General features: G+C 41.5%; 1 protein-coding gene across 2 annotated transcripts in view; it reads right to left on the bottom strand.

Moving 5' to 3' along the window:
• Positions 1 to 2,146: 2,146 nt before the first annotated feature.
• The window catches only part of UCHL3 (ubiquitin C-terminal hydrolase L3), a 69,487-nt gene continuing 59,442 nt past the window's right edge, over positions 2,147 to 12,191 (bottom strand). For both annotated transcript variants that reach the window (XM_056555534.1, XM_056555535.1), the window contains 3 exons: positions 10,637 to 10,712; positions 10,050 to 10,108; positions 2,147 to 2,480 (listed from right to left, as the gene is read on the bottom strand). In XM_056555534.1, the coding sequence (XP_056411509.1) occupies positions 2,397 to 2,480; positions 10,050 to 10,108; positions 10,637 to 10,712 (219 nt within the window). In that variant the 3' untranslated portion in view covers positions 2,147 to 2,396. The remainder of the gene's footprint in view (positions 2,481 to 10,049; positions 10,109 to 10,636; positions 10,713 to 12,191) is intronic.

Genomic DNA, 12,191 nt, shown 5'->3' with positions numbered 1-12,191 from the left:
TATACGGGGCCCCGGCTCTCCGGCCAGATAGCGAGTGTTGACCACTGCACGAAGCGGCAGCCGCCATGCCCCCTCAATACAGCGCTATGGCAGAGCTGGAGATTGCCGAAGGCAGCGCTTCGTCTCTACCTTAGAGTTGTATTGAGGGCCGTGTTAGCTGCCACTTCGTTCGGTGGTCAACACGCCCACTTCCCGCGGGCTGCTGGCGCCCCATACAGGAAATTGCGGGGGGCCCCAGCAGTCGGACCCCCCACGATCTGAAACTTACCCCCTATCCTTAGGATAGGAGATAAGTTTTGCAGCACTGGCTATCTCCTTTAAGTACAGTAGGGCACCTCCTGCTAATTTGGAAAACATAATTAAATCTCCCGCTGCCTCTCTGGTGTGGAACAAGTAGTATTTCAATAAATATTACCATGGATGTCCTTGCATTAAACTTACTGCCTAAGTCCCTGAAATCATTTTTAAAGGGGTATTCCGCCCCTATCCTTTGGATAGGGGATAACATGTCTGGCCCCTGGGAACCCCTGCTATTTGGGCTGTTGTGAGATGTTCCTGTATATGATAGGTGGAAGCATCAATCAAAATGTAATAAGGAATAGTATTGGACAATCTGAAAGGGAAATTTGATGATGCAATAGAGGTCACAATTATAAATCTCGGCACTTTCTGCCGAGGTGCATCACGGCCAATTCCCTCCTGATGATATTGCGGATGCAACTAAACATGTAGAGGCGGCCTGTGTGTTGTGTTTTTAAAATAAATAAATGCATGGAACATAATTGTGAACACTGCAGGTTCACTAAGATATATAACTAGCTAGTTCATGTGTCTAGTGAATGCATTCTCTATAAACCAGCATCTGATCTAGAGATTGTAAAGTGTGTGTATGCAGGTTCTTAACACATATAATAAAAGTAACATTTTTGAGGTGGGATTATAAGGAAGGGTCTTTTACACCGGCCTGAGGGTTTGGAATTTATTGTATTGGTCCATTGACCCATCTGGGGTTAATGTGTTCTAGTTTCTTAACCCCTTCCCTCTGGCGATTTTATTTTCCTCTTCGCCTTCTAAAAATCGTAACACTTAAACTACGCAGTGCAGTTTTCGGTAAAAATTGCACCTTATATTTCTTCTGTAGGTCCATACGGTCGCAAGGATACAGGTTTGATATAGGTTTGATTTTATTTTACTACTAAAAAAAAACAAAAAAAAAAACTACGTGCACCAAAATTTATACGTTGAAAAATGTCATATTCTGACCCCTATAACTTTTTTTATTTTCCCGTTTAAGGGGTGGCATGTGGACTCCGTGACCAAAAATACACTATTTTGGAATTTCTTTTATGTGTACGCCATTGACCGTGTGGTTTAATTAACAATATCATTTTTAAGATTTCACTGCGGCGGTCCCAAACAGCACCATTGAGCTAACCGGCAATGTTTACTTTCATTGTAGATGCAGCGATCAAGTTTGATCACTGAGTCGAAAGGGTTAATGCTGATCAGTAATGTCCGGCATTAGCTGTGGGTCCTGGTTACGTATAGCAACCGGGACCCACCAGGTATAATGCGCGCTCACCTGTTAATGAACGTCCATTTGCAAAAAAATAACAGGTCTGTGAGAACCAGAATTCTTACATAGTAACATAGTTCATAAGGTTGAAATAAGACCAGAGTCCATCAAGTTCAACCTATAACCCTAATGAGTCCCTACTGAGTTGATCCAGAGGAAGGCAAAAAAAATATATAAAAAATTCATAACAGAGGTAAAAATTCCTTCCCGACTTCAAATATGGCATCAGAATAAATCCCTGATTGTCAGTTACTAGTTGATCAAATACTTCTTTCATGCAATAAAAAGCAAATACATTTTTAGATAATCTTACAATGTGATTTTCTGGATATTTTTTTTTAGATTTCGTCGTCTCTTACAGTTGACGAGTACCTATGATAAATATTACAGACCTCTACATGCTTTGTAAGTAGGAAAACCTGCAAAATCGGCAGTGTATAAAATACTTGTTCCCCCCACTGTACATACACACACCCCCCTAAAAAAAAAAAAAGTATGAAAAATTATAGTATTTGTGACTCGGGTGTTGCAGTGCAGCCAGTCCTTTCCTATCTTTATTGTATTTATTTAACAGGCCTTGACTGTCTTCACTTTCGTCATGTTTATTGGTAACATCACAATGAACATGTCATGCTTTAAAAACTAGAAAGAACTGGAGACAAGCTGTAGGAGGCAGTCACCACAGTATGTCAGGATTGGTATACTTTGTCATTTTATTTATTAACATTTTCTCAGAAAGATATAAAATTTAGATTTCATCACGTGGCTTTCTTTCAAGTCTTCTCGGGCATTTTTGCATTCAAACCAGGTCCAGACTTTGTTATGCTTTAGAGAAAGCCACCACAGTAAACCTCAGTTCATCTGGATCCCGCTGCATAAACTTTCGGCAAACTTCAATGGCATCCTGAAAGGTGGGAGGAATATTTAATATCAGAGGAAATCAGTGATAAGTCATTTGACAATAACATGCATCTCACTAAAAGATCAAGAGGAATATTTTCTCTATACAAGGCAAAAATATGAAGGAAAAGGCCTATGATGGACAAATTGCTCCAGCCGGAAGGCTTTCCTTTCTTTCATGGTCTATCACTTGAGAAGGCTAGTTACATTGCTGGCAAGCGTTTATCTCTTCCCATTGTCTGAATAGATGGAATATGGATGAAGTAACTAACACAAGAAGAGCTTGCAGGAATCTAACCATCACATTTGTATTTGCTTATAATGACTAAGGGAAAGTGTTCTGTAACCACAACTGTAGAGATTGCACTACATGTGCGTGCCAGTGCTGCATTCATTCTCTATGGGGCTTCAGAACAGAGCTCAGTGCTTGGAAGCCCCATGAAGAATGAAAGGAGCGCTGGCTACACAAGCATGGGACACTTTTCATTTAGGGTTACTATTTAATGCATTCTTGTGATCAGTGGGGGTCCCAGCAGTCTGACCCCTATCGATCAGCTGGCTATCCCGGGAGCAGAGGGGGAAACTAACTTAAAGGGGTATTCCAGGATTTTTTTTTATTTGACTGTGCTACAGGTGATGTGAAGTTAGTGTTGTTCATAATATAGTGTCTGTACCTGTGTGTGACGGTTTTCTCACAATTCTTCTGTGATTTTCACCCCACTATTTCTTTTTACCAGCATACAAAATGACTTTTGTCTCAGATTTTTCCCAGGTTGCAATGTGGCCAAGACCTGACTCACTGGTCAGCTGATGACAGAGAGCCTGTCTGCTTCAATGGGTGAAGAGATTGCTTGGACGGAGAGGGATCAATCTGCAACTAATGCAACAGCTGTAGGCACCCTGATTTAAAACCATAGGTCTTTTTTTTCAATGGGTGGGGTGGCTGATGTGTGGGAGGGAGGAAAATGGCATTGTGGGATTTGTAGTCAAAAAAACATAAGTCAAACAGGAAATACAAGTTCACAAACAGCTAGCCACAGTGTTATGGTAATCTCATAACATAGCCACTTAGCCCCAAGACAAGTGCAGATCCTTCCTAAGCATGTCTATTACTGTCTGCCAGGTACATACTAAAATCACCTTATGCTGGATAACCCCTTTAAAAGGTAAAACTAACTAATATCTATTCTTCAGTTAAATGCAACATTTATATAGTTTTAAGTCCCCTTATTATGACCTTATATAGCTTTTTCATTTTTACATCTACAAAGCTTGGCAATATCTATTTTCAGTAATGGTAGCAACGGAGGCCTAGTACAGGCCAATCTGACCCCCTAAACCGATTCTAATTTTCACAGAGGAATCTAAAGGGTAAAAGGACATGTCTCATGCTCAAAAAGTCATCCCCTATCCAAAGGATAAGGGATAGGTTTTAGATCAAGTTTAGAGCCGTTCGACAATCTTCGGCTCTCCCATAGAGCTATATGTAGGAGGAGTGGTAGCCTCCACTTCGGGTGGGGGTCGTGAGGCGCTCCTGTGCTAGCCAAGCGCTCGGACCCCTTGCAAAGTAAAACTTATCCTCTATCCTTCAGATAGGGGATAAGTTTTTGAGCATGAGACTTGTCCTTTAATGCCTTAAGGACTTAGGACGTATGAGTATGTCCTAAGTCCGGTCCCTGTCTATAACGCGTCATAGCGGGATGGTCCCAGCGCCTATTCACAGCCGGGACCCGCGGCTAATAGCGCGGCAGCGATTGTTTGGCCACGCACTATTAACTCTTCCGATGTGGCGCTCAAAGCTGAGCGCCGCATCAAAAGTGAAAGTAAATGCTTCCCGGTTGCTCAGTCGGGCTGATTGGGGCCATCGCAATAAAATCGTGATGCCCCGATCAGCTACCTGGAGAGAAGAAGGTCCCTACCTTCTTCCGTCGGCGTCCCGGCTCTGATTGCTCCATGCCTGAGTTACAGGCTGGAGCAATCAACCACCGATTACACAGCATGTTGCCATGCAACGGCAAGGCAACAATCTGTGTATGCAATCAGCCATTGCAAGCTCATAAGTCCCTTTAGGAGCTATGAGCTCGCAAAAAAAAAAGTGTAAAAAAAAAAAATATTAACCCTTTCAGGTATTCCCTTCTGAATTAAAAGTTTAAATCACCCGGCATTTCCTAGTAATAAAATAAAACAGTGTAAATAAAAATAAACATATGTGGTATCACCGTGTGCTGAAATGTCCGAATTATGAAAATATACCGCTTTTAAAACCGCACGTTCAGTGTTGTATGCACAAAATAATTCCAAAGTCCAAAATAGCGCATTTTTGATAACTTTTTATACCACAAAAAAGTGAATAAAAAGTGATCAAAAAGTCTGATCAGAACAAAAATGGTACAGATAAAAACTTCAGATCACGGCGCAAAAAATGAGCCCTCATAGCGCCCTGAAAACAGAAAAATAAAAAAAAGTTATAGGGGTCAGAAAATGACAATTTTAAACATACATTTTCCTGCATGTATATATGATTTTTTTCTGAAGTAATACAAAATCAAACCTATATAAGTAGGGTATCATTTTAACCGTATGGACCTACAGAAGAAAGATAAGGTGTAATTTATACCGAAAAATGTACTGCGTAGAAACGGAAGCCCCCAAAATTTACAAAATGGCATTTCTTCTTCAAGTTTGTCGCACAATGAATTTTTTTCCCGTTTCGTCGTGGATATTTCGGTAAAATTACTAATGTCACTGTAAAGTAGAATTGGTGGCGCAAAAAATAAGCCATAATACAGATTTTTTGGTGCAAAATTGAAAGGGTTATGATTTTTTTAAAGGCAAGGAAGAAAAAACGAAAATGCAAAAACGTGACATCGCTCAGTCCTTAAGGGGTTAAACAGCCAGCAATGCCAGCTATTAATGGCAGCAGTCAGTGTGTATGCAGAGAGCTCCGCTTCCAAGCCTTCTTTATATACCCATAGCTGCATAATACCACCCATGTAAAGGATTTCGCATTAGGCAGCTAAAAAGGGCTTTATCAGCAATCTTGTCGTATCTGTTTTTGTAATAGTTGTAATCCTGGAACATTTTATTTTATTTTTTTACACTGTGTCTTGCCATTCCTCTGTTGGTCAACATACAAGTAAACTGACAACAGGACGTTACCCTTTTCCTTGGCACTGGGGTGTGTTCCATAGTGTCAGCCTGTTTAATGAATTCTAAGCATGTGCCAGAATTGTTATTTCATGTCGAATAGAAGTATTTACTAAAATGGTAATGTTATAGAACTGATGGATCATCTTTAAAAAGTAAAGCTCCTTTAGAAGTGATAGCAGTGAGATAATAAAGGCTGCATCAGAAAAGCAGAGGGCCCATGTACAGCAGCCTGCATTCAGTTAATGGACATGTCCCAGCAGCTGCAGATGACAGCTCCATTAGGGAGTAAATAGCGTCTATTTTTGGTAATCCTGCAGAACAGTGATGGGGAGTTTGTCATTTCCTGCAGAGTTTAAGATTGTTGCTGTTTGTTATTAGAACAATGATAATTATTATTATTATATCAAGGGATTAGCTTATTATGCAATTCCTTTATTCAGTCATTACACTAGAATATCTCTAGTGTGTGCCGTTTTTCTGCTCTGTGTCTTCTCTCAAGTGGGTGTGGCTTCTCAATGAGGGGCAGGGCTGTGACCTCCCCCACATGCTTAATTTACATGTGTTGGTTGCAGTTGGCCATACACAATTTTTGTTGGCAGAATGCAAGGGCCTACAAATGTCAATGGTACTGCTATGTGAGCCTGCTCTACTTGTCTACATAATTTGGATTATGTGTTCCTAAAATGAATTATTTCTGACTATTTTGTGAATGCGGAAGCACTTATGAGCTTGGCTGATCTATAATCTATGGCCCAAGCAACAAGGACCCCACCTGGTAAGACTTGGGGGTAACATCTACTGACAAAATAATATCTCCTATAGGAAGCAATATTATGATGTTCTCTCATTTATACAAGTGAGCAGCAACAATTAATTTTATACATCCTAACTCGGCATATACAGTAACTTTTTTTTCTTTATTGGAAAATGCACATAACTATATATTATCACAAATTTCCAATATAAATGTTACTTTCATAAAAGCTAACAGAAGCTGCTTTCACATGCAATTTTGAGTTGCTATGTAACCCTAGGATACAGGTGGCATCATCTAAAAGAGAACTGATCCTCCTGTAAAACACTAGCTAGAGAAATGCTGAACATTTGGAAGGGCGTACAGATCTTATCTTTCTAGTTTAGTACAACTTATTGTTATAGCTTTTCTATGAATCCCATGTGAGTTCTCGATTTTCTAGGCACACTGACAGTGCTTGTGAGTTAAAGAAACAACATCTTGTCTTCAGGGAGGAAACTGTAGCTGCTAAATAACCCAGTAGCTGATGAACGAACAGGAAACACATGAAAATGGAGGAACAGAAGTTTTTTCCTTCCTCTAAAAAACACGGTGAGCAGCAATTCTACATCACCAATATACTGGAAGTGCATTTATAGTCTGCGTGGCCGACAGTGAGAGAATTGTGCATTGAGTCATTGCTGCACAGCCCTCCCCCTTCTCCTGCACCGCACAGATTTGTGGGATCAGCGCCAGGCAAGGGGACATCATATCCAGCTTCCTATAACAAGTAAAGGTCCCATGTTCAAGCATAAAAGAAAAGGAGATTGGGGTCCTGTTCTGGTGCAGAGCAGCGTGTATATATAATGTGTGTGCAGCAGAGCAGCGTGTATATATAATGTGTGTGCAGCAGAGCAGCGTGTATATATAATGTGTGTGCAGCAGGGTTGTGTGTGTGTGTGTGTGTGTGTATATAATGGAGGGAGATATGAAAACCTGTCCAGTAGAAAAGTTGCTGAGTTGCCCATAGCAACCAATCAGATTGCTTCTTTTATTTTTCAGAGGTGTTTTCAAAAATGAAAGAAGCGATCTGATTGGTTGCGATGGGCAACTCACCAACTTTTCCTCTAGACAGGTTTTGATAAATCTCCCCCAATGTGCGGCCTGCAGTGCTACTCTCTTCTTGTTCTAGCTTTCAGTGGAGGTCTCAGCACCTAACTGATCAAAACATTTTCTCTATGACACATGAAATATGTTTTGAAATGACAGGGACACTTTAAGGCCAGCTACTCACAAGCGTAATAGACTCAGAAATGTGTGGGACCAGCCTAACTTGGATAGCTAAATTTAATACGGGTAACTAAATGCTCCACTGCAGTTTATTTTAGTGGTCAGAACATTATGACGCTAAGCTTACAGGTCCTGACTATTAACTCTCCCCACCACAAAAATTAGTGACTTTGGCCCCCACAACTTCCTTTTTTCCTGTTTTTAGTTGTCTAAACCAGGGGTGTGTCTTATAGTCTAAAAAACAAACAGTATACCTTATTTGAAACCTCTAAATTTTTATGGTCATCTGCACTGCACCAAAGCCAACAAAGACTATTCAAGGGAATGTGTTCACCAAAATCCTGAAAACATGACCTGTTGGGGGGACTTGACCGTGCTTTGGAAAGACTTAGAGACTTACTCACACCTCCAGATAGGATCTCTCTTTTTTCTCTACAGTTAATAACTTGTACCAGCTGTTCTACTTAGCCACTTTTGCCTACTCTGATCGAGTCTATCACTATATCTGACCATGCTCCTTTATTGGTAACTCCCTTCTCCCTGGCAAAAAGTAGCAGTGGATGTAAAACAAAAGGCTCTTTCATAGGTAAGACGTCTGCACGGATATTGGTATCATTTTAAAAAACTGTCAAAGCTATAATGGCTCCATCGTAACAGAAGCCATGATAATAGTGTGAACAGAGGTCTATATAAATTGCTCAAAAAAGGTAGTTATATGTGCTGACAACAAAATCACACAAACTTTTTTTGTGTTTTCATTGATGTAATGTCCTTAAAACAAGTCAAAATGAGGCTCAGTAGTGTGTGTGTGTGTGTGGCCTCCACGTGCCCGTATGACCTCCCTACAACACCTGGGCATGCTCTTGATGAGATGGCAACGTGGGCAGTCTGTGGTGCAACGTGGGCAGTCTGTGGTGCAACGTGGGCAGTCTGTGGTGCAACGTGGGCAGTCTGTGGTGCAACGTGGGCAGTCTGTGGTGCAACGTGGGCAGTCTGTGGTGCAACGTGGGCAGTCTGTGGTGCAACGTGGGCAGTCTGTGGTGCAACGTGGGCAGTCTGTGGTGCAACGTGGGCAGTCTGTGGTGCAACGTGGGCAGTCTGTGGTGCAACGTGGGCAGTCTGTGGTGCAACGTGGGCAGTCTGTGGTGCAACGTGGGCAGTCTGTGGTGCAACGTGGCGTTGGTGGATGGAGCGAGACATGATGTCCCAGATGCGCTCAATCAGATTCAGGTCTGGGGAACAGGCGTGCCAGTCCATAGCATCAATGCCTTCCTCTTGCAGAAACTGCTGACAGACTCCAGCCACATGAGGTCTAGCATAATCTTGCATTAGGAGGAACCCAGGGCCAACCGCACCAGCATATGGTCTCAAAAGGGGTTTAAGGATCTCATCTCAGTACCTAATGGCAAGCACATGGAGGGCTGTGCGACCCCCCAAAGAAATGCCACCCCACACCATTACTGACCCACCACCAAACTGGTCATGTTGGAGGAAGTTGCAGGCAGCAGAACGTTCTCCACAGTGTCTCCAGACTCTGTCACATGTGCTCAGTGTGAACCTGTTTTTATCTGTGAAGAGCACAGGGTGCCAGTGGCGAATTTGCCTATCTTGGTGTTCTTTGGCAAATGCCAAACATCCTGCACGGTGTTGGGCTGGAAGCACAACCCCACCTGTGGACGTAGGGCCCTCATGGAGTCTGTTTCTGACCGTTTTAGTGGACACATGCACATTTGTGGCCTGCTGGAGGTCATTTTGCAGGGCTCTGGCAGTGCTCCTCCTTGAACAAAGCCGGAGGTAGCGGTCCTGCTGCTAGGTTGTTGCACTCATACGGCCTCCTCCACATCTCCTGATGTACTGGCCTGTCTCCTGGTAGCGCCTCCATGCTCTGGACACTACGCTGACAGACACAGCAAACCCTCTTGCCACAGCTCGCATTGATGTGCCATCCTGGATGAGCTGCACTACCTGAGCAACTTGTCTGGGTTGTAGATTCCGTCTCATGCTACCACTAGAGTGAAAGCACTGCCCGCATTCAAAAGTGACCAAAACATCAACCAGGAAGCATAGGAACTGAGAAGTGGTCTGTGGTCACCACCTGCAGGATGACTCCTTTATTGGAGTTGTCTTGCTGATTGCCTATAATTTCCCCCTGTTGTCTGTTCCATTTGCACAACAGCATGTGAAATTGATTGTCAATCAGTGTTGCTTCCTGAGTGGACAGTGTGATTTCACAGAAGTGTGATGGATTTGGATTTACATTGTGTTAAGTGTTCCCTTTTTTATATATATATATATATATATATATATATATATATATATATATATATATATATACATACATACATATATACAAAAAAGAATTAAATAAAAAACACTTCATTTATAATATGATTCACTTACTTCTAACAACGTGTCCTCACTAGTTTTCCCATGGTTTATTGGAAAAGGCTTCCTTCCATCTGTTTGATAAATATAAAAAAAAAAAAAAAAACATCACCTAAAGCCATTTCCAGCAGTTTTTGTAGAGATTACCCTATATAGAAAGTGAGGAAATATTTCTAGGTTTTAGCATCCCAAAGCGCTCCCAGCCACCTGGAGTGGGTATCACTGCGCTGACGTTCTTGGCACCACAGATGGCTGGAAGCTCCACCTTTTAGGGAATAAGCCAGAGGGCCCTTTGTTCCTTCATTCCAAAGGCCACATCCCATAGATCATCTACTTATGGCAAGTCATTACAGGATAGGGACAAAAATGTAATGTTGCACATCAACACTCTATAGATGTAAGAATAATATCAGTAAAATGCCACCACCCCCAATATTGCATGAAAATGTTCTATATTTATAGAATTAATATGAGGAATGTTCCACCACCCCCAATGGACATGTTTATGGTGGGGCTGTAGGTATAGCTACCAATCACTCCCAAGATTACTTGAAAAGCATCCCCCCCCACTATACTGCACATTAAGGTATATAAATAATTACCAAGTTCATAGAGATGTCCTTGTAGATGGACAAAAGCAACAAAGTGTAAATCTACTTTATCATCTATACTCGGTGCCTGTGTAAAAAAAAAAAAGAAACACTTAGAGAAGGCAAACATACTGTTCACATGCATATAGGAGGACACTTCACATTTCTCATAGTACACTCCTGGAGTATATACAATAAGGCAATGACGTGGGAAGCAGGAATGCTATGACTTGTGGTTTAAGGGTGGTTCTATTTTATGATATGAATCTCGTCTCTGAAATAATATTGATTTCCTGTAGCAGAGATAACATAACTATACCATTCTCTGACCATTGTAGGATTGTTTTCCTGCTCAACTCTGTGATATTGGCCCCAGTATGGTGGTAGGGAATGGTTTAAAGGTTTTGCCAAAATTGACAAGTTACTTGTCAAACTGATGGCCTAGTAGGTTAGAAACCCATAATCCTCTTCATTGAAGTGAATGGGACACTTGAACGGCTCATCCGTTTTCAATCTGTTACCCATAGACTTCAATGTTAAATTTATAGTACCCGTTTCTATTCCATTATTTTTGACGGGAGAAAAAAATACGGCATACACTGCCTTTTCCCCTATAAAAAAAATTAAAAAAACAGGAAGCAAACGGGTGATGACATCAATGGGATTCTTTTACAGCCAATTGCCACAGGCATTGATAACAGGCATTTATTAACAGGGGCAGACGGTAATGTGAACAAGCCCTAAGAAAAGAATAGGATTTCAGATCCCCAGGCTGAATGGTAAAGTCCATTCACAATGATCTTTGTGACTACACTGGCATGACACGCTGCAGTAGCAGTGACATCTGCAGGCTAATATTAGAAGACAGTAAATGTGTTAACTGTAAGAGTAACATTTTTTAACAGCACAAAAATGTAACATTCTTTAAAGGATAACTCAGAACTGTTGAAGGGATTTCCAGATATAAAGAAAGAAAAACAACACTACACTCTACCCTTCACAGTCCTATGCACATTCTCTAGCAGGAGACTACTGGTTATTGGCTGCAGTGGTCTCCAGCTGAATGAATGGGACATGGACGGGGGCACTTCAGCCAGAGATCTTGGAGAGTGGGAGATACATGGCTAGACCAGAACAACAGTAACAGTACATACAAGTTAATTATTATTTTAATTCTCCTCGGCAATGATTTTTTGTAAGAGAAAAACCCCTTTAAAAAGGTGAAAGTTGACAACTGAACAACAAAGGAATAAACAACCATCTGATGAACAACAGTTTTGCAGACACAAAATTATACACATTTTTAGAGTATGTAACCAGGCAAAGAACGGACACTCTTTCTGAGAACATTTTAGCCCATGTGAACCATTACAGTTTTTTTTTTTTTTTAATTGGCCATGTATTGAATTACACCAGGCAAAGCACAGATGAGCTGTATGTCGCTCACACAGGGCCGAGATGCTAATGTTGTTCTAAAGACGTGTGGAGTTGCGGACTCTCGCCCCCCCCCCCCCCCCTCTCAGATTGTGCATAACTCTGGATAAAAGCAGTTATTATAATCATAAAG

Source organism: Hyla sarda, chromosome 2 (genome assembly GCF_029499605.1).
Source record: "Hyla sarda isolate aHylSar1 chromosome 2, aHylSar1.hap1, whole genome shotgun sequence".
In the NCBI taxonomy this organism is placed as follows: domain Eukaryota; kingdom Metazoa; phylum Chordata; class Amphibia; order Anura; family Hylidae; genus Hyla; species Hyla sarda.
This window is presented reverse-complemented; position numbering and strand designations above follow the sequence as displayed.